Here is a 27,026-nt window from a genome sequence, read left to right on the forward strand (position 1 = left end):
CACTCTCACCGTCTCTCTGTCTTTCTCTCTCTCCGTCTCTCTCTCTGTCTCCATGCCTGCCAGTTAAACATGGAAACTTTGCCTGGCAGCGTCTCCAGATCTCTAGCGAGCACACAGACAGACCTCTGCCTCTTCTTTATCCCTGTTGGCCATTTTGGATGGCAGGCCCCTCCCCCACTCTCCTCTCATCACAGTCTCTCTCTTCAGTGTGTTAGCACAAAATCACAAACAGAAATTAAACATCAAGACATGTCATTGCCTTCTAAAATAACTCATATGGGCTACTTCTGCTCTTGCTCTCCTACTGGCAGTATGGCATATTTAATCTGTGAATTATAAAAGATTTATATGACTCATAGGAAATGATTATGAAGTGATGTGATTTTTGTTGGGGTCTGTATCAAACAGGCATGTTCTCTTACATCTGGAGAATATGATTTGTGACTGGGACATCTTTGAAGCACTACAATACTTAGGACACACATCTTTTCTTAGTGAAAAACAATCCAAGAATCTTAAATAAGTAACCATAAATTATAAGATCTTCCTGTACAAATAAAGGATAAATAAATGGTGGTAACCTTGTCTCCCTGTCATTTTTTTTTTTTTGGATTCTGTAGCATTTCCACACATCCGACTTAATTTTTTTCTGGGGGATACAATGTACAAGCCATAGTGTCAGGCTAAGGATACTCAAAATAAATCAGGAAACCAATATAGGATTGTATGTCAGCGAGCTGGACAACTTTTTCAAGTAATTCCTGTGAGAATATTCACAATTATCTTTTTTTTCATGTTTATCACGATAATGAAAATTCAATGTTCAATGTTTTTTTATTGTCCCCTACCTGTTTCCACTACAAGCAACAAAGTTTCAAAATGACCAAGTGTGGCCAGCTACACTGTGACCAAGTCTCTGCTGAAAGTTTAAACCAAGTCAACTTTGATTTGAAGTGCGTCATGCCGCCACTCAGCGACAAGCGTTGAGCATCTGTTTGTGGCGTCATATCGCCAGCATCCATTAAAAATTACCCGTGGACTGTTGCTTTGTCACCGGTAGTTTGAACACACCTTGGGAGGTTTTGTGGCTCTACAGCAAAGTCATATATCATCCGCCTGTGCTAGTAACAGAAAAGATTCATAATTCATACTTCCAGGTTTCAGGTAAACATAAAGATTGGTAATTTTACGCATTAAATTTTACGCATTAGAACAATCTGTCCAAACTGTCATTTCTCTTGTGAGAATAATCTCCACAAACCACTGAACAGATTTTTTGATGTTTAGTTGCTTGTTTTCGTCAGTTCATGTATCATAAAATGCCATGACAATGTACAATGGTGAACACTTTCAGACCAGTTCATTTAATTCCATGCCTTCATTTTAGTCGTGTCAGAATTAATATGCTCTGTCTAAGTAAGACTGGATTGTCATAAAATACAGACGCAGCAAGATATAAATGCTATTACTTTGGAAAGCAGAATGTATTAATTATTCAGTAGAGCAAAAGCCAATCCCCATGGAGCTCATATACAGTAGTGTTTAGGCAGGCTGCAGGCAATAAAACAGGGAAAATCAAATGAAACAGGGAAATAAGTACAAATATGGGCAATAAAACACTAAATTAATGTACTCTAATAGTTTGGGAGGGGACTAGGAAGGAAAACTGGATTGCCATATTTTCCCCAAGAGGAAGAAACTTTCTCACTTCTACATGCAAACAAACATAAACACTTTATTACCCTGTGCATTTCTCCTCACCCGAAAAGGAAAAGAAAAAAAAAACCTTTGACTTTCGTGCAAAGAAGGAGTCTTTTTTCTTATTTTTTTCCCTGCAAAAGCAGCTGTAGCCCGGGAGTCATGTCAGGGTTTTGGAAAGGTATGGAAAAAGAGAGAAAGGCACATAAAGTAACAGCAACTCGTTAGTCAATTAGAACCACTTCCTTGGCAGACTGCACACTGGAGACAGGCATATGACTTGACATGCCCTGAGATGTAGCCAAAGGGAGAGATAAAGAGAGAGAAGCATGACAGAGAGAGGGGTTTGGTTCCTCCACTGGTGCATTTGAGGCCGTTTAAGTCTACGTTATGCATGCATTCATTGTGAGAGAGTTTAAAAACAAGATCTTGTGACTGTGTTTGCAGCTTGTCTTCAGAAGAGCTTTGATAAAGTCAATACAGCAAGTAATTCATGATTAAACTGAGTGATGTGCGCTATCTACACATGAAGCTGGAACTGTGATGGTTGGACGAATGTTGCAGATCCTGTCTTTGTGTGTTTGGGCTGACTCGCTCGCAGACAGACAAAAGTAGACTGGATGAGGCAAAGCCATGTGAAGCAGAATATTTGGTCTGTATCTTTTGCATCAGTACGCTTATGTAATACATAGCTGGCTCTGCTGCATTCTCCCTCTCTGAGCTCTGTGTGAGAAACTGAAGTGCAACGTTACAGCACAAATTCATTCACAGTATTTCACTGCTCAAATTTAAAACCTCTGGAATTTCCTCACCAACACTCCTACACCTTGGATTTGTGCTGAATAAAGTGTTATTGAACACTACTGAGATTATGAGTGAAGTATTAAATTCAGCAACCACTACTGGTACTATCTATTATCATTTGTTACATGGTAGAAACTGTGGATTTCATTCTTTTTTGATTTGGCATAACACTGTCTAATTCAAATTTTACCGCCCAAAAAATAATATTCTTGCTGTACCATAACCACGGTGATCCCAATAAAGGCTACTTTAAAAAATATGGATATGACATGATTATGTTAAGGGTTTATGAAACAACAAGTAGAGTTTTCACATACCTCAGAGGACCTAATTGAATGGTTTATGTGTGGGACATGGTCAAGGAATCCACTAGTGCTTTACAAGAACAAAAGGTTTGACAAAACAATCTTAGCTCAAGTAGGGACTTTTTCTATATTCGAATAGTCACTGAATTAGAAAAATTCAAATAGTTCATGCAACCATGGCTTTGTCTGATTAACTACATTTTCCATTGTTTGTTTTCCCCTTGTTTTGACTGGCGCCTGGAAATAATGCGACATCTACAGGCCTTGGTAGAATAGCATTAATTATTACCAGGCTCTGGTAAAACATGTGTAGCACAGTCTTTTCCACACAAGGTTAGTAAAAGCCTGTGCCACGAATATGCTACAGTAAATAAAAACAGCAGAAACATACAAAGATTACTACAGCCGTCAATGTTCAATGTTCAAATAATCTTTTTAACTGGCAAGCAACTGAATCCTGCGTGAAGATCAGATTGTCAAACTTCTATTTGCACGGGTAATCAAATGAATGACTGCAGACTTTCAACACTTTTCTATTCCCATGTAAGTGAAGACCCAGAGGGATAAAATTCACAGCTTTGCCTAGTTCAGTTTACCAAAATGATTGGCTGCTAAATTATTAACAAACACCAAAGACTAACTTACAGACTAATACAAATCTGTCCATTTTCACTGAAACTTTATTCTATTTTTTAAAAATATTTCACCAGCTTCACCCCAAATGCACAAATGTAAAATTCAATTGAAGCACCTTGATCAACAAATGAGAATAAAAAACACTCAAACCATGCCGGTTACTCTAAGCGTGTGTTTCTTATGCACAGTGGTGACAAGGCCAGTTGGTGTCTGGCTCACACAAGGTGTGTAACAGCGTGTATATGCTGCTGGTCAGGTTTCACTGCTATATGTCCTCAGTGCATAACAACCATGTGGACAGGCAATGCATCATGGCATCGCACACCATCCATTCCTCTGTCACAACATGCTTCAAAGCTGCACGTGTACAAGTGAGCTCCTGCAACCATGTCCAAGACATGTGATCTTGACACGGCGCTGGATCTGATGTTGCAGGCCTACAGGCGCTACTAAGAGGAAATATTAATGCAGAAATGTGCAAAATACCTGTAATAACAGGCTGATTGAGACGTGTTTCATGCAACAAATGTAGAGATTTTTATGTTAAAGGTTAAATAGAAATACAGGACAAAACCATGTAGTTCATGAATATTAACATATACAAAATGTGCAAATAAATGTTACCACTTTATGCAAAAAAAGGTCCCCAGTAACAACGAGCTCATGTTATCATGGAGAAAAAGTTTGTCTTTTAGTGAAGTGTTAATAACAAAATGATATTGTCGTGCTCACTCAGCTGACTACAGGGTGTCTGAGTGATTTGTTGGTTCACTGGAACATGTATACAGTCGTGAGGTCATTTCTTGTATGTATTGATTGAAATCTAAGGTGATCTCATTTTGCTTGGTATTTGACCACCTGTAAACCAGGAGTGGGCATTTCATCACTGTGTCGCCCCTCCAGCTATTTCAACTGTCCAGCAGAGTCCAGTGTGCAAATCTGTTGGTGTTGGTGCCGTTCCCAAACCGGCATAATTTTGAAAATTATGCTTGGTGTAGTTTATAATTTTTAAATTCCCAGTGAAGCTTACTGTTTCAGTGCACTGCTGTAATTTTGGACAACAAAGTTAGTTGATAGACAAGGACTGCGCAATTGATACAATATATATCGTTATCGTGATATGAGCCTACAAATTGCCTGAGATTTTGGATATTGTTACATCGGGATATGTAAGTGTAATCTCCATTTCATATCTTTGTCAAGTCATCGATAATTTTTAGTTGGGTTTAACAAACCAGTTTGTGTCAAGAGTAGCCTTGGCCTTAATACATCCAGTAAATGAAAAGTTTTGAGCTCACTGACGCTTACACATTCAAAAAGTTAGAGATTTGTCCCTCAGAAGAAGAGAACAGACCATACTTTATGGTATAATTTGGTTGATAATCTGTTTAGTGTTTGTATCGTTACTGATGGAAAATACTAACTCAACTCAACTCTGGACGCCTCATGGGAACATTCTGTAGCAACAAACAAAAATCTTGATTTTATTTCACTGCTGCCTAAAGTAGGAACCAGTACAAAATGTACTTTGCTAAAGCCGTTTATCTTTTTGTAAGATAACTTCACGCCTAAATGAGTTTTAATTTCTAGTCAGAACATGCTCCAGAAAATAACATTTTCTATAGCTCTGCAAACTGCTAACATGCTAACTTTACTAAACTCCAGGAGAATAATACAACAGTCAGAAGAGAAACCAAATACAGCTGGTTCCTATATTTGCAGTTGGACAGGGCGGCCTTGGCTTAAAATGTAGCCTCCGTCTCCCTCCCTTTCCAGCCTCTCCATATCTTTCCCATTCACTTTCTCTACTGTCTCAGCCCCTCTGCCACCCCCTCCGTGCGTTCTTTGAAAGTGTTTTCCTGGTAAGGCGCAGGGAGCGGAGAGTGAGTGGAGGCCTCTCCTTTCTGAGAACTGGTCCCGCTAACATGGTTTATAGCTGCCCAGAGACAGTATCAGACGTGTATGTGAATCAGGGAGAGAGGCTGCAAAAAGGAGGGAGGGGGAGGGGGTACGAAGGGAGGAGTTTGCAAAAATGCCAAGCCATGGTTCACTTCAGCAGGCAGTTAAAGTGAGGCCAGGGAGAGGAGAGAAAGAAAGGAGGGAAAGAGAAAAAAAAAACTCTCTGGGTTTGTAGAATTATTTCTGCTGCATGTTGAGAAATGTTTTGCCTTCGTATCTGAGGAGTGAACCTGATTTTTACTCCTAATTTGTCTCAAAAAGTGTACCGCACACAGCGTTTCACTGTTTCAATGCTGACACAACACCAAAAGAAAACATAAAAAAACTGCTTCAGTCCAGAACAAAATGCATTTCATTTCCAATGCACACAACATCAAAATGCATGCTGCATCAGTAGAACGGGGGTGCATTATTGCAGTCCATCTTGTACAAATATTCAACAAGTATCACGTCATCGGCCAACCCAGAATCCTCTCCTCATGTCATTTTAGAAAGAAAGAAAAGCTGAGCCATTTGCATCTTTTGGCGAACAAGAAATCCTCGTTTTGCATTTCGCCTGCTTAAAAACACTGGTACTTTAGGCAGCAGGGTTGTTAGCCGGTTGTACTGCCTTCTGCAGTAACCTGATTTCCTAAATGCTAATGAGAGACCTGGTTTCCTTAATCTGGGTAAGGGATTAAGAAAAGCCCCGCAGATTTCTGCTACACAAACCTGATGTTTTTGGCAATGTGTACACCTAACTGGGTTTATATTGAGAGTTTTACACGTGTGCATTTGCATGACAAAGACTTGAGACTGAGGAAGTATCACTGCAGCCGCAGTGTGGAGTCAAGAAAGAATATACTGATTGTAACTGTATTCAAGATGATTAAATCCAAATGTGACTAAAACTGAAGTTAAACTCTAAATAAGTCATCTTGTACACGTGAAAGCAACTATCTCAGTTCACTCGACAATCAAAATGCCCTGACAAGGAACAAACAGACACATTTAAAATATTTCAGTTTTCAAAAGCTGAAATTTTGCTCACAGTGATCGAGGGCTGTGCAGAAATCTGATAATAATACATTTTCTTATGTGCACAAAAACTGACTGCTCTAAATTTTTCATTTGGGCTTTAAATTTTCCTTTGAAGGCATGAAAAAAAAGCTCTGTTTTAAAACTGTAGTTTGGAATTGCTTTCAGTCAGTTTTCTTAAAAGTTCAGCTGCATGTAAAAGGACAGATGCTGGAACTAAACCTGTAACTTGGTCGACCTTCCCAACCACTAGGCCTGCTTTGCTGCCCCTCGATGCCAAATGTTACAATCCCTGCGAATAGTAAATGGGCCACACTAACAATAGCTCTATTCACACGATGTCCAGGGCCTCTGTGCCTTCAGGGAATGAAGATGATATTTGTAAAATTTGGGCTTGACCATTTCTAATCTACAATGCACTTTTGGTGCTAAGCCAAGGTATCCTTCCTTCAGCCTCTGCCCTGCCCCCCTCTCACCCCCTCTCTCAAGGTTTCACTCTGTTCTCCGGCCCCTGTCGCTCCACATCACAGACACAAACGCCTGCTGCCCAACTGGTTTGTCTCACTGTCTGTCAAACTGCGAGGATACTGTTGTCCTCCTCACCTGCGTCTGCTGGAGAAAGTTCATGCCTCATTCACTAATACATCCTCTCCCTCTCAGCTTTTTATCATTTTATTGGTATTCATGAATCACATTTGAAATGAATACTGGACATGAGTGCTGCAGCTACGATAGTCTCTGTTTTTTAAGGACTTGTCAGAAAAAAATTGCAGAAACTAAACTAATGAATTTGATTGAGGCCCAGTGTACTTAGTCGTACATGTTGAATAGCCAATTGGCTCAGCCAGAGGTAATTCAGAGTTCACAGCCTACGTGCTCAGAGTGGTACTTATCCCATCTGTCATAAAAAAGCACAGGGGAAAAATAGAGAGTACAGCTTTTGACAGAGAAGGAATGCACGGTTTCATATGCAGAATGAAATAAAAACTTTTATTTATTTATTTTGGCCCTGTGCACCTTTTTCTCTGGCATCCAATACAAGGAAGTAATAAATTAACTAGCTGAAGCCAAAAGCAAGAGAATGCAAATGAGGAGAAAACGATGGAAATGGATGGACTCAACAAACTAAAGTTTTTACTTGAAGTTGAGCTTGTGAAGGTCGACCAATTCATGCCAAGTGTATGTTTGAGTTAGACACTGTTACAGCTGAAAGCAGGCGCTTACCATTATGAATAATAACGTGCGCATACTTTCCCAAAGTCACAGGAGTAAAGAGAGGTGTGAAAGAACAGCACTTATTTCCGAGCAAAAATGTAACACTGCATTTCCCGAAATGTTAGATAACTCTCAATTTGCATAAAATAAAAACAGATCAAATAAAACGTGAATATTTTTCAAAGCAGCTGTCAATTTTAATGCCAGACAATGCTCTCAAATATCTAGTAACAGGTGAGAACAGTACTATTAGCCTCTCCTGCCTGTGCAATCCTTTACTCATGGTTGAGTGGGGTCAATGACAAGTCACAGCGAAGGAGAGGCGAGCATTTTTGTGCAGATAAGCCCAGAGATGCAGCTCGGACTCCGTAGAATACACATGTTCACATTGAATGTAAAAGGGACCACACAGACAGACACAATCAATGCCAGACCTGTACAGGAGAGTCCAGTAAGTAGATGGATTAGCCTTTTATTATTCAGCAGAGAGTTTGGTTAGCTGTGCTTCCAAAGAGGTAAGGCTTATGACGTGTTTTAAGTATAGATTAAAGGGTCAGCTTGAGGTCACTGCCAAATGTGAAAGCCCAATCAAAACTCCTGAGGTGGTTGACCAGCAACTACACCAACTAACAGTGAACATCTGTTTTTTGTGTGTTTTTTGCATTCAAGCATTTGTTGATAGTCTTGTCCTCTACATAAACTGTGTCCTGATTGCAAAAAATCACACTTCCCCATAAGCAGAAAGACAGACCAAGGAAGATCTAAACCCTTACAAGCACAAATAGTGATATAAATTAGCTTGAGTTAACTGTTATCTAGCTTGTTTCTACGTGGAAGCTTTCTGCATACCTGGAGCTTATGAACAAGATAAAATTCAGCACGTAAGTAGTACGTCTAGTCAGTTATAATTTCAACTGAGCAGAAAAAGCTCCAAAGAAAAATAATATCGAAATAGCAGATAGATAAACAAATTCTTACGTTAGTTTCTGATGTAGAAGAGTTAAACTTGTATATCTTGAAGTGCCTGCTTTACAATGACATACAGACAGGACGCTGCAATAACAAAATGCTCCACTGTATTGTGCTATGAGCGGATCATTACGCTCAACAAAATATTACTGTTCAGCTACACCACGTGACAGAGTGTAATATATATAGAAAAGTCTCTTACCTTGAGACAACTCCGGTCGAGGAGCAGCAGGAAGGGGTCGCTGGGACCTGGGTTGACTTGATGGGAGTGCCATCTTGACAGCGCCCACGTACTCGACGTACGTCCCTGGGAAGTCGCCTCTCTGTTTGGTGCGATCGTTGTAGCCGAGGAGCCAGCCGAGGCGCTCGGGATGCTCCGCACAGCCCTCCTGGTAGGTCTCCATGGACAGCAGAGAGGCCTTGCTGACGGTCAGAAGGTCTCCAGGCTGCAGGTCTAAGTCTTCTTCCTGGTCCTTCGTAAATGCGTAGAGGGCGAGGTACTGAAAACCTTCCGTCGCCATTTTGTTAGTGAGGCAAAAATCAAAATGGCCACCGAACAGAGGATCAGATGTTGCAGCCCGAGTCCCACTGCAACAACAGGATTCGGCGGTTCAGAAATCCTCCTCAGAAACCAAAAAGGCTGTTGAGTCACTAAAGTCTGGTGTTGGTACGGTGGCTCAGGGGGTCAGGGGGACGAGGGGAGGAGGGGCAGTCACCCGAAGCTTAGAAGCATTTTGAAAAGTCGATAAGGTCACGTTCTGCTGCTGTAATGTCTGCGGTGGCAGCTGCTTCAGACCTGACCAGTGTTGGTGGATTGGTGCACTTTCCTCAGCTTAATACCCCGGTTGAGCCAGATGATGGAGCAGAGGGAGAGCGTTGGCAACATGCTCTTTCAAGCAGCGAGAAACCTGCTGGCTGGGTGCTACTATAGAAGCCTGGTAAAATATTTCGCCAGTCGAGGGCCCGGCGTCGTTGGCTCCCCACGGTCAAACGAAGTGGTCTGATTGGAGGATGAGAGGCAGAGTGGGAAGGTCTCTAATCCTCTTCGGTTCTCTCAGGCTCCCACATGTTCTGGACAGGGATTATGACCGACCTACATGACATAGAAACCCAAAAAAAAGAAGAAAGGGAAAAAAGAGTTGAAATTATTCTCAAAAATAACAAAAATGAAAAAACGTAATCATGAAAAATAAGAATTAACCGTCAATAAACGCGTTTCTATTCGATTAATAGCACGAAGTAAAGCGGTACACATCTATGTGAATCGAAGCTTAAAGCGGTGCATGAAAATGGCGAACTGCGGCAGCTCCATGCATTTGTGCAGGCTTCGGTTAGGACAGAGAGATCGGATGATGCTACTGCGTCATGACCAACAGCAGACTGGGTCCCTGGACAGGAGCCTCCATTCCCTCCACTCTACATTCACACACTCACAGCCCAAACTGACGCATCACAGTCTCCACAGGAACAAGAAGTTTTACTGTGAAATAAACGTCCCTTCAAGTTGCACAACAACATGTGAGATTAGCAGGAAGATGCAAAAGAAATGTATGCAAAATGGCGAAGAAAACATTTTCATGCAAAAGAAACTAAGACCTGCACCACAGCTGTAGGGCAACCAGAATTTTCTGAAACATGCAGAACCCTTTGCAACAGTTCCCTCTCCGTAGCAGAGAAAAAAGGCAGCTCTGTGTTGCCTCAGAAATATTTTCGGCTTCATTCTGTCAAAATTGCTAAATCATACTGAACCAAGTCCATTCCAGATGAGAATACTGAATGGAGAGTCAACTGAGCAACCAAAGCCCGGCACAATATCAGACAAAAACACCTAAAAAGAGATGTTTCAATGAGAAATATCACACTCTTTTTATTTAATCGTATCATAGTACGTATACAAAGCAAAAAGGTCATTCATGGACCCATAACAAATATTCTCTGATAAAGATGATTGCAAGGCCCAATAAATGCCAAGCACAAGTGCTCAATTATTACCGTAAAACAGCAATATAACCGTTTCAAAAGGCTGGATTTTATCAGTAAAAATGGTTCTAGTGAACCAATTTAATTGAATTAACCAGACACTTACTTTGGAAAATCCTAATTTCCGAGGGTTGAAAACACTTATAATATTAATCGCAGAATATGGAAAAATCAGGAATCTTTTTTGGCCATTTGAGATTTGAATTAGACAATAAAAATTCAAATGGTACAAAGTTTAAATTCAAAATGGCAACTATAGTGAGAGATGAGACAGACAGCGAGGAAGAAGGAGAGATTAGGGTTTCCAGATTAAGTACTACATCTGTGGTCTCTGGACCAACCAAGGACAATGGTCCTGTTAACCTCTCCGGACGGGATGAAAGGATGTCAGTGAGGAGATGAAGCAGGTACAGAGGGAGGGTGAAAGGGACTGGACGGTGGATGGAAGTTTTGGTCTTGTATGCCAGGAGGAAGGAGCTATTTGGGGCGATTTCCCAAAACGTCCAAATCCAAATAACCATAGGCCTGGTCTGCGAGGCCCGATGTTGTGCAATCATTTCATAAACGTTCGTGAATGGAAAATATTTTGAGTGATGCATTGCAGACGCTTCGATAAAACTAGCTGAGAGCATTAAAAAAATAAACCTAAACCTTCGTTTTGCATCTTTGAATGCCAAAGTGCATGCTTTGAACCTTAGTCTAGATTATCCTCTCTCCCCCCACGACATTCGGAAAGCGAACGCACATTCCCTGCAAACCTTCGTGAGTAAGAATATCATCTTTTTAAATAAAGGTTTAAGAGTTATGGTGATAACAGGATGCAGCAGAGTGCAACACTCACCCCACTTTTGGTTCAGAGAGAAGCCGGACAGGCTCAGTCAGACTCTCGGTCCAACATCCTTCGAGTCGAGAAGCAAGAGGTGCCAGGCTAGACACGTGGCACTGGCATACCCAACCACAGCCCGCAATCCTCACACCACCATAACCCCCCCCACCCCCCACCCCCCCAACCCTAAACTCCCTCTCCCTCCCTCCTCTCTCCACCTGCTCTTCACCCCCCCCACCCCAAACACACACAGAGTCTTGCCTCCAACTGACAACAACCCCCCCCCATCCTCAGCGGGCGAAAAAGTCCAGTCGTTTCTCCAGTTGCCTTGTTGTATTTGTTTATAGCCAAAGCGTTGCTGCATAAAAGAGGTAAAAACAAGATGAAGACCAAGTGAAAGAAAAAGCAGTGCGCAGGGAGCGCCCTCACTCAGTAATCCTTCTTTATTATTTAGTTCCAGAGCAGAAAAAGTCGTACGAGGTGAGAGAAGAGTCATCTCTGTTACAGTCCTGGTCTGATATTGTTGTAGTAGCTCACAGTTCAGGGTAGCAGCAGCAGCAGGCAAGATCAGCGTCACTGGATCCATCCTTTTTTAAAGACTTTTTATTCAGTCAGAGCAGAGCGACAGAGAGCGGAGGAAAAAAAACAGAGTGAGACTCAGAGACGGAGCACTTTGCTATCAGCAGAGTCCAAACGGCTGAGGGAGACCACAGGAAAATAATTAATGAATAGGCAGCAAGTAACTCACTGTTGCTAGAGAGAGGGAAAGCTAATCCCGCACTCTGATTGGCTGCTGCTCTGGCCATGTGCTCACCAGTCAGCAGAGAAGCCGGACAAATCAAGGAAATGTTCTAATATTAGAAAATGTATCTAGGCAGTGATCAAACATCTGACCCAAACAACTCCACCTTTTCACATCACACTCAACCTTTTCCATCTTTGCAACCTTAATGATTGCTCATCATCTTTGATGACGTGATGATTTAAAGCAAATGAAGCTGCAACAGGATAATGATGAAAAACAAACAACATGGAAACACTGAGGGCTGCGTGTGATTGGAGAGAATTCCATGAGTCATGTTGAAGTCGTGCAATGAGATGAGAGGAGATGATATTTGTTTTTTTTCAGTTGAGATGAAGAGAAATGTGGAAGAAAAAAAGGAAAATCAGGGACAGTGAGAATCCAGGACAAAAATCACTCCAAAAGTGCTGGTATATCAGTAACGTAATGGAGTATTTGGTAAAGAACTGTGCATTATAACAGCACAGTGATTCAAAAACATGCAAGTAATTTTCTTCAAATTTTCTACTTATTTGTTATTTATCTCACAGACATGTTCTTTAACTGAGGGGTAAAGTGAGACCTAGACTGAACTCAAAATGGCATCTAGATTTTCTACTGCTGTCTGCAGACATCAAATGACTCTTGATGTGTTTAGTCAGCCAGTGGAGCTCTGACCTGTTCATTATACACCAGTATGCATAATGTAAAATGGCAAATAAGCTATTCAGAGCATCACTAACACAGTGAGTGGAATAAGAGCGACTGACGTGGCTTATAGACCAGCAATACATTTATGTCCAATCATTTCTTTCTAATGTTTTTTTGACTAAAAGATTTTTTTAATGTTGGTCTTTTAATATTAATGTGAAAATGAGTTATTCATTTATACATAAAAAGACCAGCACTGATAAATAGTTGGAACAATTAGTCAATCAACAGATTAATGATTGGTGGAAATATAAACTGCAAGTACGTTCCGAATTGATTAACTAGTTCAGTTAATTAATTAGTTGTTTTTCAAGCAAAAATCTAAAACTTTTTATGATTCCAGCTTCTCCAAATTGATTCCTGCTTTTGCTTGTTTATATCTTTGTAAACAAATATCTCTGGGTTTTGGACTGTTTGTCGGACCAACCATTGGAGGACGTCACCATGGACTCCGAGAATCATAAGTTGGACATTTTTTCTCTATTTTCTGATATCGTATGAGCCTTACATTTAATTCAAACAATAACTAGTAGATGAATCAATTTTTTAAAAGGATAAATCAAACAACCCTACACTGTACTGTTTTTATTAGGTATAGAGTATTACTGTTACTACATGTTAGGAGTGGATGATATGGATAAAATCTTCTGGTACATAGCACATAATTTTTAATGCAATATTGATATAATTCATCATGTTGTAGTAAATCATCATCAAGATTAATGATGATTTGAAATCATCAGATAGCACACCCCAGTTTAGCCCCACCAATACTAGAGGCAATTATTGATACAAATATATAAAATTAAACTTAGGATTTATAAACACAAACACATGACATAAACAAACAATCCTGATGAGGATCTCATAGATTATTTTTAATAGAGCCCGACCAATACACATTTTTTGGGATGATGCCGACACCAATTTTAGGGAAATTTCTAGCCGATTCGCTCACATTCTTTTGCATGTTTAGCAATGTTGCTATTAAATCAACCCAAGCATCTTTTTCTGCATTATAATCTCTAAAAAACAGTTTTCATACCAGCACATATCCGGCAACATATAAGCCGATATCAATATATCTGTGATAAGCCAATATTGGCCAATAATATCAGCCAGACAATTTATTGGTCGGGCTCATATTTATAATAACTGTGACTGACAGTGTAAAAATGAACTTGTCAGCACTCTCTGGTGGAAAAATTATGTAACAGTGACACTGTTATTATACTTGATAGGCAATTACCAAATTTTCTCAAACTAAGTTTGCGATTTCTGTACTGCAATTTATTATAGCTCGGGGGGATGCAAACATTGATAAAGCATCAGCAACAAGTTAATATCAGCCTGGCCAATTTATCAGTCCAGTTCTATATACAATATATCAAATTATCAACATAATAGAAACCTTATGTTATGTATGAGCTGTAATTCATTTCTCCTCTCAATCTATCACCAAGCTATCAGTTACGAATGCAGTCGAACAAGTTTTTCTGTAGACCTGAGGGTATAGTACATCATCATTCCCTTTTCAACCTACCACATCATAATTCCGACTTTCGTCGACAGCATATGTATGTAGGTCAGCGTATAATTACGTGAACTCACTTTCTTCGAAAGTTACAAGAAACATGGGTTGGTAAATCCAATCCAAATGTCAGCAGCAGTTCACCCTACGGTTGTTTGATTATTTCCAAAAGAGCTGATTGGTTCATGGGTTTAAGATTCTAGTCTCAGCCTGTACACTTTCTGTAAAAGGTAAACATTGACTTTTGACATTAGCTCAGAGTTTAAAAAAAAAAAGAAAAAGGCTTCAGTTCTCTGTTGTCCTTATATGACTTTCACAGAGACAAACAGGTGCATTGTGCAAAAGTCAGACGTTAACATGGACACACAGTTAAAGTTAGAGTTTGTGTTATGTGTTGGCCCTTTACGGCCCTGCTGGTGAGGAGCTGACTACAGAGCCACCACGCATGCAGCCTGGCCTCGGGCCATCTGTCCACATGGAACTGAAAAATCTACCGCGCCACAGGCAGGGAGGACAAGCCAACAACACAGGAGCTTGTGAGGACTTATTTTTCAGCCTAAAATGGGGGCTTAGGCATTTTATGATTTAGGTTGTGTTCACCTGAATTCTATCTGTCGTTAATGAAGCTGAAAAGCTCACTTGGCTAAATAGAAACATCTGCAACAAAAATTATGTAGCACTGAGACGGCACTGTTCTGAAAAGTCAAATATACCACACAGCTCTGCAGTTAAAGAGGACTCACTGTATTTATCAGAAAGATATAAGATGCCTTGGCTGATTTAAAATGCTATCACACTGTTAAACATTTTTGACTGCAACATAGAAAATCTGATAAGCCTGCAAAGTCTGCACCAGCTGAAAATACCACGGGCCTTTTTTGCTGCGTAGTTATCATGTAGTACGTGATAAGTAAGTGTCAAACTTCTTCTTCCACCCAGATGACTGCATTTCTCTTGGTTATTAAAGCCAACACACATTTACCCCTAAAAAGTCACTTATAAATGCATAAAAACTGCATTCAAAATCCCCCATAACTATTTTGTCTCAACATGAAGGTAACATACAGTGAGAGAGATTAACAGGCAACTGGTTTTACTTGGTTGGTGATGAAGCTATACAACTGAAGTGGTGCCAATTAATGTGTCACTTAATTTATCTGGCTATCAGTCTGTCACTTGACAGTTTGATACTGAATTTTCTTTTTTTTATGAAGGAATTATTATTCCTATGTCACTGGAACAAGCAGAGGGAAAACGTCAATAACTGCATTCACATGCTCCTCGGATGGCTCCTTCCAAGTCATCTAACAGTGTTGATGCTACAAAGAATTTCTGTTGTATTGTATTGCTCCGAGCGCTTAAACAACATGTTGACAGCTGTTTGAAGTTGGAAGTTTTATGTTACAAAAAATGATTTGGTTCCAGTTGCTGCACCAGTACAATCCCTAAAACCACTAAAATATTGCTTTACCTGACGTATTATCAGGGTTAACACTAATAAGTAACTTTTTTAGGTAACCTAGGCCAGAAAATAATTGTTACAACCTAACATCATGTTACAAATTAGGCTACATGCGAGCAAAACATGTATATGTGTATAAGTGACTTAATAAAAGTTTTCTAACCATCAATATTTACTTTCATCTGCATGTTTCATGGCACGTCACATAACAAAATCTTCGATGAGTTTCCGAGCTGTTGTTCCGATGTGAGGCGTTTTACAAGAATTTTGCCAGCTGGGAACTCATTTTTTCAATTATTCTAAGACCAAATGAATTTACAATAAGTCGGACACCTCACTGCTTTTGGTCACATCCTTGACAGAAGTGTCTAATAAGTGGATTACACGTGACTAGGGTCGCAGTTATAAAGCAGTTTCAAGGTATACTGCAGTATGAAACCTGAAAATGATCATACCGTGGACATTTGCTCTTATACAGTATTGAATTCTAACATATTGGTGTTATTAATAATATATAGAGATTTCAATTATCTATCAAGTGTCATGTCTGTCGGGACAAAATGATTTGTGAGATTATAATAACACATTTGTTCAACCACAAAAACTGTTTTTAATTCCTTTAACGGTTGTTCTAACTAAAAATAATAATAATAATCATTACAATAATTATGTAATACCATGATACAGGGAAACCATGATATTTTCTGAGATGTTATCATACCGTGAAAATCTCATACAGTTACAACCCTGCATGTGACCATTAGATTCAAACTACATGTGTTGTTTCCAGTACGGTGGAGTCCAAATACTATCTCCCCGAAAGGTTATGAAATTGTACTTACGTTAACTATCAGATGTTTTAGTGTTTTTAGGTGCGACTCCAAAGTCAGGACCTGCAGCATTTTCCAGTGCAGCTACGTCTAAAAACTGTCCTTAAAGCCGTATTCTGTTGCTATTTTGATCAAATAACACCGTTTCAGTTTAACTGGGTCCCCCAGCTGAAGGACATATAACAAAAATAACCACAGCTGTACTGCGTCTGCTGAAAGTTGAAGTTAGCATTCATTCTGCCCCTCTGAGAAGTGACACTTGGCATTTTGAGAAGCTCCACTTCTTTTGGGAGTTTGAACAGAAACGAGCCCTGAGAGTCATTCGGAGCATTTTAAGACATTTAGAAGAAGAATGAAGGCTTTGCCACAAGTCATACTTCACATTGATAAATCAGTGTAATGGAGGATTGACATTTGGTTGGATAATGCTGGATTCAGTAATTACAAGAGAGCCAGAGAGGAGGGCGAGGAGGGGGTCTCCACACAGTTGAGTGGCTTGTTTTTTATTACACAAGTGGTACAATTTCCATTAACTCCAACTAGATGCATGCCAGATCCTCAAACCAGGGATGTAACACACACATCATGTCAGGCCTGCAGCTATGTAGGGCCTCCACAATGCATGGCCTCATGCAGTCAATGTAAAGGCACTATTATAGTGTAACATACAGTGTACTATGTTTCACACTGCGGAGTTTGGCTTATTTGTTGTGCTTTAGTCTCGTGATACAATTTTTTCAAAGTGAGTCAACATTTAAAAACATCTGAATTTCAGCATTTAGCTTAAACAAACCACAACAGTGAAGTTGGAGGTTTGAATTCAGCATTATTTGACAACTTGAAGAGCTACTAGCTCAGTTTAAAAGTCCTCCTGAAGCTGCCGCACTATCAGGGCTTATCAAGAATAAGCTGTAAACTCAAAAACAAGGGTATAAATACACCCTGGAGCAACTTTATAAAATAAACACCGAGCTAACGTTTCACCAACTTAACGGGCTCAGCGTTTTCATACACGTCAACTGCTGTCGACAAGCGCGAGCGACATCATGCAACACAAAGTCAGCTAACTGTTGCATTTAAAAGTTAGCTTAAAAAACCCCACAAACGCGTCAGAAATCTGATGTTAAACTTTAAATATGGGGCTCAAGTCACCAGCATGAAGTTGCGTGCTCTGAGCACACTTGCAGCGCTTCCACCATTTTCCAGTACAGTGGCTGCTGCTGCTGCCGAGCTGTACTGGAAATGTGCAATAACTTGGAAAAACTCACCCGCGGATATTTCTTGACTCTTCTCACTTTTGGCTGCGGCGCTTTAAACACTTCGCTGTGGCAGGCAGGGTCCGTGTAGCGCCGTATCCGCGGACGATGTCTTCTCGAGGTGCATTTAACTTCTCAGCAAACCATGTGTTCACTTATTGCTTCGCCTTCTTTCTCTCGCTCTTTCTTTCTTCTCCCGTTCATGACTCCCTGCTCCCCTACACAGCCATTTTCCAGCTCAGCACGGCGCAGGGAAGGAGAGTGCGTGGGAACTAATATGAGGAGCGCGGAGAGGGACGAAGCCGAGCGGAAAAGCCCGAACGATTAGTGAGGGGTCACCGGGTGGCCTCGGCCCATCATGGAAATATGAACCGGACAATGTTAAGCTGTAAGGCTGCTTTTCCCCCCAACCTTATACCTTAAAGTCCTGCTCAACTGAAACAGTCTGATCCCATGTTGGGTTACAGAGGGACATCATTGAGTCTTTAAAAAAAAAGATTCAACATTTCTCTACTCACACCTCTGTCTCTGTGACTGGTTTGGTATGGAGGACTGAAACTGCCAAAAATGAAAAATAAATCAGTCATTGACCCAGTACATAATTTAATATGCCATTAAATGCAAAAAACAAACAAAACAAAAAAACAGCAAGACAACATTTGATATTTCTCTTTTAAATTTGCTCTTGTATTTATTTAGCTTTTGTATTAATTCCCTTATTCATATACTTGATTTATCTTGTAATTGATTCATTTTTTCATTTGTAAATGCATATCTTAATGTATTTAGCTTAGTCATTATATCGAGATTAGTGATATTTTTTCTGATCGTGTTAATATTTTGTGATAGTACCAGTAGACATCCCTACAATATCTTTGCAATATTGATATAGACGTATTAGGTAAAAAAAAAAAAAAGTCCTAGCATTTATGCAGTGATATGAGGAGATATCAAGGACTATCAAGACACATGTTGTGCATCACAATATAGGCTAAAAATATTGATATTATTTTAAGGCCATATCGCCCAGCCTTAATCTGGTGTATTAGTTCTACAGTCATTTTTAACAAGTAATGGAATAATTCTTTGGTATATAAAACACCAGAAAATGGTGCAAAATGACAATCAGTGTTTCACAAAGCCCAAGATGACGCCCTTACATGTCTTGTTTTATCCACAACCCAAAGATATTCAGTTTACTGTTATAGAAGAGTAAAGAAACAAGGAAATATTAATATATTCTGATTTTCTTTACTTAAGAAATTACTCAAATCGGTTATCAAAATAGTTGGCAATTAATCAAATAGTTGACAACTAATCGATTCATTGTTTGTTGTTTGCACAACAAACGAAGAAAAACAATTATTGTTTATGGTGCCAAACTATTGTTGTATGAGGGACAGATGACAAGTGCACACACGTTGTAGTCCTGGACTTTGTAGTCCCTTTGCAATTCATTTATTTCAAGCACTGTTAAGACAATAAAAAACACAGACAATGTCACACCGGTCTGCATCAGATACCCACATGGTAGGACTTTCACAAAGGCCAGTTTGTCGTTTGGGGACATGGGGAGCGACAACTTTAACACACAAACACGCTAAAACAAGTGTGGAAAATATGGAGGATGACAGTTGAGCACCAGTGTTGAGTTTATCACACACACACACACACACACACACACACACACACACACACACACACACACACACACACACACACACACACACACACACACACACACACACACACACACAAACAATCACACACACACACATGCACACACAGGCAAAAACAGAGATGAGAAGAGTCGTTGTGATGCTTCATTTGGATGCATGATGCCCAACCATTGGTATGGACTGCTGCTGTGATCTCTTGATTTAAAAAGGGTTAACATGATGAGGTCAAGAGATAGTAAGATGGTTTGGTAGGGGTACAAAGTAAATTGATCAATCCTAAAGATGTATATTGCATCAGATATTCAGTGATAAATCCTACACAGACACAGTTTTTACCCCAAAGTACATTAAACAAACTTCTAGCTTGAACCGCACACAATCTATCACCACCATTCAAGGCTTGGTATGTGCTAAACTTCCATTATAAATTCCCACATTAACAGTTCCCTCACTGTGTGTGCCTTAAATACTAAGAACACAGGCACAAAATCTGCTTTGTGTAACAAATTAATCTGAAATAAGACAGAAGAATGTTTGGTTACAGATCCAAACAGTTCCTGAATGAAAAAAAAACAGGTTAAAAATGGGAACAAAAATAAAAAATAAAGAACACGCACCTGAAAACCAACTCCCATAAGTTCACATCTCCTCACAAAACTCTAATTTTAAAGCTCAAATCAGTGACTGAACATCACATACAAGAATTCAAGGCCCTTTCGATGATATTAAGAGCTAAAAAATGTAAATAAAAAATTGTGGGAATATTATATTGGGATGTGAAGCATGCACAATCCTTTGAGGCTGATCGCCACATAAGTGACATTACACCACGAGTCCATCTAGCCCTCACAAGGTCACTTTCAAAAAAAAAAAAACACCACCAACAGCTGTTATAAGGTCCACTATTGTTTATACAATATATATGAACAGCATAGGTTATTAGTACTGCAACAAGACTGTTTCCATATCAAAATGTACAAAAAGAAATCACCTCTACTCATTCCTTCATCCGCTCAGGGCCTCTGGTTGAATTCATTCACCTTTTTTTTCAGAATAATTTAAGTCCACACAAATATTTGCACTAAAATGTAAACATTCATTCATAACACGCATAAAAAAAAAAAACAGCCAAGGGAGCCAGGTTTGTTTGTTGCATCCACTGTACATTTTTGAATCCCACAGAGAAGGAGATCGTCCTGAAATATAAATGTGCTCTAACTGTTATACGGCTACTACGACTTGTGCAAACACTTAGCTAGACTAGGTTTGTAAGCTGGACGGAGGCTTGATTCAACAAGGTATTAGAGGACAGAGACGACAGCTTTATCTACAATCCTGTATGTTGATCAGGTTAGGATTTAAACCACCGCTAGAGGAGTGTCAGCACTGACACACTTTTTTAAGACAGACAGCAAGTGGAAGTAGAGCCCATGCATGCATGAAGCTTCTTATGTACAACTACAGTACCTCTTTTTTAAAATGGTTTCTATGGCTAAACCATGCTTTGGCACCACCACTAGGCTTCCATATATTGAGATGTTGATATTTTTGTCCAAGGCCTGTGTTCAGGATCAATGAGTCAAAATGGTCACCATCACAATGTGTTTGATACATTTCTTGTGAGAGGCAGCACAGAATATCTTCTGTAATCTATAATACATTATATGTTGCAGGACAAACACTGTCAGTTTGTTTCAAAGATCCAATCTGCACACGAAACACCCACTTCTAGACAGGCATTGAGGTATAAAACAAACGGTATGATATCGACGGATGTTACCTGCCCTTTTCTGCACCTTCTGTAAAACCACACTGAGAAGTTGTTGCGTGGCTTTTTCCTGAACTAAGAACAGCTGAAGCATCCAAGGCATTTTCAGCAACCAAAAAAAAAAAATGAGCATAAAAAGTCATAAATAAGTTTCTTCACTTAAAACAAAATATTTACAAAATACGTCAGTTACAGGTGCCACAGTGATTTGAGAACCAAGGGAGAAAACAAGCAACGAGGAAGTAAACATAATTTGGCAGTCATTATTCTGTTAACAGTGTTGCAGGATGCATATATTACTGAGAAACATTGGTGGTGATTTGCTCTTCCATCTTTGAGCAGTTGCTTGCGATGATTTGCGACTTGGTCACAGTTTTCTGGACACACATGCAAGGCCTTCAAATGTGAGTACAGTAGCAGGTCAGAGACTTCTCTTCATTTTTCAGTCTCCTCCTGAGCGAGACTCTTCATTGACCTATTGTCCCTGGCTTTGTGACAAAACTAAAACCCGTCTTTGTCTCTTGACTTGGCTCTCTGCTGTGTTGTTGTACCCTGTGATCCTCTTCCTTCCAGCTTCAAGCTGGATTCTGACTGGGCCGAGTTGATCCAGGACGCCTTGAATGCCTTCGGCTGCGTGACAGGAAGTGTTGGGCTCGGCGTCGCCTCTCTCTCCTCTAAGTCGTCGAAGCTCACTTCCTGCACGGCTTCCTGTTTCTTGAAGGAGTCCCTTCGCTCCGACAGAGCCAGCTTCCTCATCACCACCACCTCTTTGGAGTGATGGTTGCTGCTGCGGTGTTGTGGTGAGGAGGTGGTGCGGTGGTGCTCGCTGCCTCCACAGGCCATGTCCTGGTGGCCTCTCTGCCCTCCTATGTAAAGCCCTTGACGGCCGTGCTCACCGACACAGACGAACCCGGTGGCTGTGTCCCCGTCCATGTCCTCTAGCCCCTCCCCCTCAGAAAGAGGCACCTCCATGGTGTGGCGACGTGTGCTGTAGGCTTTCCTATCTGCATGGTACCCCCCTGTCGTCTTGTCCCCTCCTGTCAGCTTCTCTGCCGACTGGACCCTCTTGAGGAGTGGTGAGCGCGGCGGTTCTGCACTGCGGGGGCGTACAGAGTGGCGGGCTATGGTGGGAGGGGACAAAGTCTTGCCGTGGAAACCCTGTAGAGACTTGGGGTGACTGGGGAGGCAGGATGGCGAGCACTGGGGAGAGAGGGGCTGAGGAGGTGGGATACAGGCCAGCGGGGAAGGAGGAATACTGCTCGTGGACTTGCAGCGACCAGCTTTGGTGTAGCGGCCTAAGACATGTAGGGAACTCGGACGGGCCTGTGGCACGGGGGAGTTAGGGGAGCTGGAGCAAGGAGAAGAACTCGAATCTGACGGAAAGAAATAGAAATACAACATTTTGGTTATAAAACACAAAGAGATCGACAGCTCACTTTTTGGGACGCAAGTGTTACATGACATCCTCACTCACCTCCGGAGTGGTCAGGAGCCGGGGAGCGACAAGGCGTTGAAGGCCCAGGAGAGAGACTCTGCGTGGGGGAGCCGGAGAGGCTGTCGCTGGATGACTGGTGGAATCCTGAAGAGAAGCTGCGACTGCTTTGCATGGGCGGAGGAGGTGTATGCTTAGACAGCTTCTTCAAGATGCTACGCCGTCGGCTGCAGAAGAGGTGAGATAAGAGGTCAGCTGAGTGTTCTGTCGATAATATTGTTCTTTGCTTTCATGCTTAATTGAAACAGTACACGTCCTCCAGTACACAACACCCAGAAAGATTAATTAAATTTCAATATATTTTTAGTTCATTTTTATTTTTACTGTAGAGTTCTTTGTCACTTTGTTTTGACAGGTGCTATATAATTAAAGTAATTAATATTGTATCATTATGTACCTGTCCTGTCCGTCCTTCCTCTTGCTCTTCTTGCTGCGCCGAGCCATCTTTGCCTTGTAGCTCACCTTTCTGGCAGGGCCCACCTTGATAGAAGTGTTCTCCAGTGCAGTAGTCTGCAGAGTCACCTTATTGCCACTCTGTTGAAAACAGATCATTAACATAAACACCTATCTGTAAGGCGTTCAGTGTGCCACAAAATGATATGTTACAACTAACTGAAAGTATGTTTGTTTGAGAAATTTCCCTGACATAAAACAAGACACAATCATCATTGTGACCATCAGAACATAGAAGACGTGAGCTGCAAAATTTAATCTGAATATCAAAGATTCTAGTTCTCCTCGTACCTTGAGCAGGAGCTCCACCACTTCAGTGTGGACGAGTCCCTGGACTGATTCCCCGTTGACGTGAGTGATGAGGTCACCAGCCCTCAATCCTGCCTCGTGTGCCGGACTGCCTTCCTCAACACACTGTGGACACAATCACACACAACCTCCGATCAAAATTACCAGTCAAGAAAGTTGTTTTAGTTTATAATGTCTAGACTTCAATGTGTATGTTTCATTAGTATACTCTAAATTAGTTGAATATACATAAACCACTGGCTACACCTGAGCCGAGAACACATACCCAGACCATGTGGTGCACAGTGTAGACGTCACTGTCTCCCATGTAGACTCTGATAGCCCGTAGCGCAAAGCCGAACCTTTTCCCAGAGCTGTGGATGACCACAGGGGGCCTGAGGCAGCTGATGCTGACAGAGAGGTCCCGGCTGGGGGACGAGTCTCTGGACGAGGGGTTGGATGACAGAGACAAGGACGATTTGGGGCTTGTAGGTGCTCCTGCTGAGTCATCTACATCAGGAGAAGATATGAACAATTCTTGGTTAAATAATTGACAAGTGACATTATTTTTATCTTGTTCACAGTATTAGTATTTTTGTTTGGTGTGTAAGTTACACAGCATCAGTCAGTAGAGGGCACTGTAATCAAATGGATACTCTTAACAAATACAGACAGTTGAGTCACGCCAGTGTAAGATTTTCAAAACATGATTATGGATTGATTCTGAGCCAGCTTGACCAACATGACCATATTGTGTACCTGGGGTGATGATGAGGGACAGGCCAGAGACGGAGGCAGACTTAGGGACTTTGCCAGCTGAGGATCTGGGTTTCTCTGGGGTCTCCAGCTGGTGGGCGATGCGTCGAGATGCCCCTCTCCTGAAGGACGGCCTGGTGCCTGTGCTGTTGCTCCTGAGACGAATGCGCCGCAGGTTGGAGACCACCCCATCTAAAATTAGAGGGTACAGAGCGTCAGCGCTGGTGTTTTATGATAGCAAAATAACAGGAGAGAATATGCAGAGGTCTGCGTTCGTTCGTCTCACCTTCCTCTTCGGCAGATATGGCGAAGCGAGGCATGATGTCGAGGCTCTGGGTGCTGTTCATTACCAGTGGGCTGGCGCTGCGCTCCGACTGGGAGGAGCTGGACGAAGCACGAGGACGCAGACTGTGAGGGAAAACACAGTAAACAGCCAGGATGTCAGTAAACCTGGGGTTAGAAACTCTTGTTTGGCCAACAGTTATATTTATATAGGCCAACAGTTAAATTTATATAGGACTGATGTAACAAAACAGCGTAACTATGGATTAAACAACACAAATCATAAATCAATTTTTACACAAATTAGTTGTAGTTTCTAAAGCAGGGTAAAGGGTTAAGGTCGACCAGAAGTAAACATGGTTACATGGTGAGAAAAAAACATGACCTTTTGTCATTCTTCATCATTCTTAAAATGCTGATTTAATCTGCTAAAACATCACAATATACATGTCAGTCTTTAATGTCCTAACAGTCAACTCCATTCAGGTTCATAGAGGGACCTGGAGCCTTTCCCAGCATGCACTGAATGGAGCGCTTGAAACCTGACACTGCCATTCACACCTATGAGCATTGTGAAAGCCTCCACCTGACCTGCATGTCAGGTGGAGGTTTTCGCATTGCTTAAACATACTGACAAAACCCAACACACACAAACTCCATATAGGAAAGGATCAAACCTGGGTGAAGTAACAGTGTTGGACTGATTTATCATACATAGTATTAATCCAAACACACCATTTTCAATGTCTCATAAAAATCTGAATATAAAGTGCTTCAGAATATTGCACCTCCATCTCACATTTTTCATTAAATTTATGGTTAACAAGGCAAGAAGGAGGGCCGGCTGTAATTCTTCTCCTCTCACAGTGAGGACATCACTCCGTCACATTTCACTCTCTCACCTCCCCCTGGGTCCATCTGTCCTCCTGTCTCCGCCAGCCAAATGTTTGTATCCATCGCCGGGGGAGAGGACTCCCCTGCCCTCCCACCGCTCTTCCTTCTCCTCACTGTGGCTTCGCTCGGATGACGACAGGCTCTGGTTGGATGGCGTAGAGGTGGACAGGTGCTCTGTGCTGCTGTACACCTGGAGATTAATGAGGAAATGGGTTACATCGATGTCTTCAGTTTATCAATATTACATTTATCTTTTGATAGCGTTACATATACTACAGGTGAAGACCAATAAGCAGAGCAGTAACAAGTACCTTGCTGAAGCGGTGGGCCACAGAGGAGAACTGCCGTAGCTCCAGAGATGATTCATCATCATTGGTTTCATCATCGTCGTCTGAGTCCAGGTGACAGTAGCGCTCAGATCGGGCTGTAGGAAAAACAGTGACAGTGCATTTATGAGGAAAAAATTATCACACTGTTTTTTTCCTAATTGAAATCACCACCAGGCATTACTGTAAAATAATCAACATTCTGACTCAGTGTCATAGTAGTGTGTCCTCCTGTGTTTCTAATAAAGGTGTCCAGGTTTGCCTTGTGTTTGTGTGAGTGTTTTTGTATATGTGTGTATCTGTCCATAAATCCAGCTGATCTGCCACGTACTGTCAAAGTAACTGGTGTCGTCCTCAGTCTCTAGTTGAGGTATGAATTCAGCTTTCTGCCTCAGGAGGCCATTCCAGTCCAGACCCAGGAAGAACGTGTGCATCTTCACCTCAGTGGTTCCACCTGAAGCGAGAAAGTGTCAGTAAAGTAGTAAATAATCAGAATATTTTTGGTTTGCATGTCTGCTTATCTTGGGGCTGGTTAATATCTACTCCTTAGCCAATATGTGAACAAAAGAGTCTCATTTATATCCCAAGATCTCCTTTTGTGTCTTATTAAATGACAATATGGCTCTCATGAGCTTTGACCAGTCATCATAGCTCTCTCTTTATCTCAGTCTGTCTGTGGACAATATGGACAAGCAATTACTCCGAATATATTCTAAATCAGAATATGGCCAAGTGCATCAACCAGTTCGCAAAAGCTGCAATGTTTTTGATAAAAGATAAAATGTGTGACAAAATAACATCATAATGAAGCACTGCTGCAGAGATGTCCTGGCCTACAAATCTTGTTTTCCAGATGTAAGAAAACATGTATGTTTGGTAAAGACCACGATAAATGTCACATTATCATGATTTTAACTACTTTTGTCAGTGAAAACAAAACTGCAACGCAAAAATGATAAATTCTATTAATCATGAATCATATCGCAATTATACTATATGTCAAAATAACCCTAACCACTGACCATAACCATATCATGCAGCCCTACTCCAGTTTTCTTAACAATGGCTTGTTAACCTTCATGATCACAGCTTTGACGTAAACACTACA

At 41.1% G+C, this 27,026-nt stretch overlaps 2 protein-coding genes across 5 annotated transcripts in view; both read right to left on the bottom strand.

Moving 5' to 3' along the window:
• Positions 1 to 18,248, bottom strand: part of pik3r2 (phosphoinositide-3-kinase, regulatory subunit 2 (beta)) — a 28,451-nt gene extending 10,203 nt beyond the window's left edge. The window contains exons 1-2 of one of the 2 annotated variants that reach the window (XM_084368849.1): positions 17,993 to 18,248; positions 8,806 to 9,696 (exon numbers count right to left, since the gene is read on the bottom strand). In XM_084368849.1, the coding sequence (XP_084224975.1) occupies positions 8,806 to 9,124 (319 nt within the window). In that variant the 5' untranslated portion in view covers positions 9,125 to 9,696; positions 17,993 to 18,248. Of the gene's footprint in view, positions 1 to 8,805; positions 9,697 to 11,424; positions 11,543 to 17,992 lie in introns of those variants that run through there. The other variant, XM_084368850.1, reaches the window with a different exon arrangement.
• Positions 18,249 to 19,401: 1,153 nt separating this feature from the next.
• The window catches only part of mast3a (microtubule associated serine/threonine kinase 3a), a 29,289-nt gene continuing 21,664 nt past the window's right edge, over positions 19,402 to 27,026 (bottom strand). For all 3 annotated transcript variants that reach the window (XM_084369824.1, XM_084369825.1, XM_084369823.1), the window contains 10 exons: positions 26,250 to 26,372; positions 25,904 to 26,016; positions 25,601 to 25,782; positions 24,703 to 24,824; positions 24,420 to 24,608; positions 23,947 to 24,170; positions 23,664 to 23,786; positions 23,317 to 23,453; positions 22,902 to 23,086; positions 19,402 to 22,800 (listed from right to left, as the gene is read on the bottom strand). In XM_084369824.1, the coding sequence (XP_084225950.1) occupies positions 21,929 to 22,800; positions 22,902 to 23,086; positions 23,317 to 23,453; positions 23,664 to 23,786; positions 23,947 to 24,170; positions 24,420 to 24,608; positions 24,703 to 24,824; positions 25,601 to 25,782; positions 25,904 to 26,016; positions 26,250 to 26,372 (2,270 nt within the window). In that variant the 3' untranslated portion in view covers positions 19,402 to 21,928. The remainder of the gene's footprint in view (positions 22,801 to 22,901; positions 23,087 to 23,316; positions 23,454 to 23,663; positions 23,787 to 23,946; positions 24,171 to 24,419; positions 24,609 to 24,702; positions 24,825 to 25,600; positions 25,783 to 25,903; positions 26,017 to 26,249; positions 26,373 to 27,026) is intronic.

Source organism: Pagrus pagrus (assembly GCF_965226575.1).
Source record: "Pagrus pagrus genome assembly, chromosome: 12".
In the NCBI taxonomy this organism is placed as follows: Eukaryota; Metazoa; Chordata; class Actinopteri; order Spariformes; family Sparidae; genus Pagrus; species Pagrus pagrus.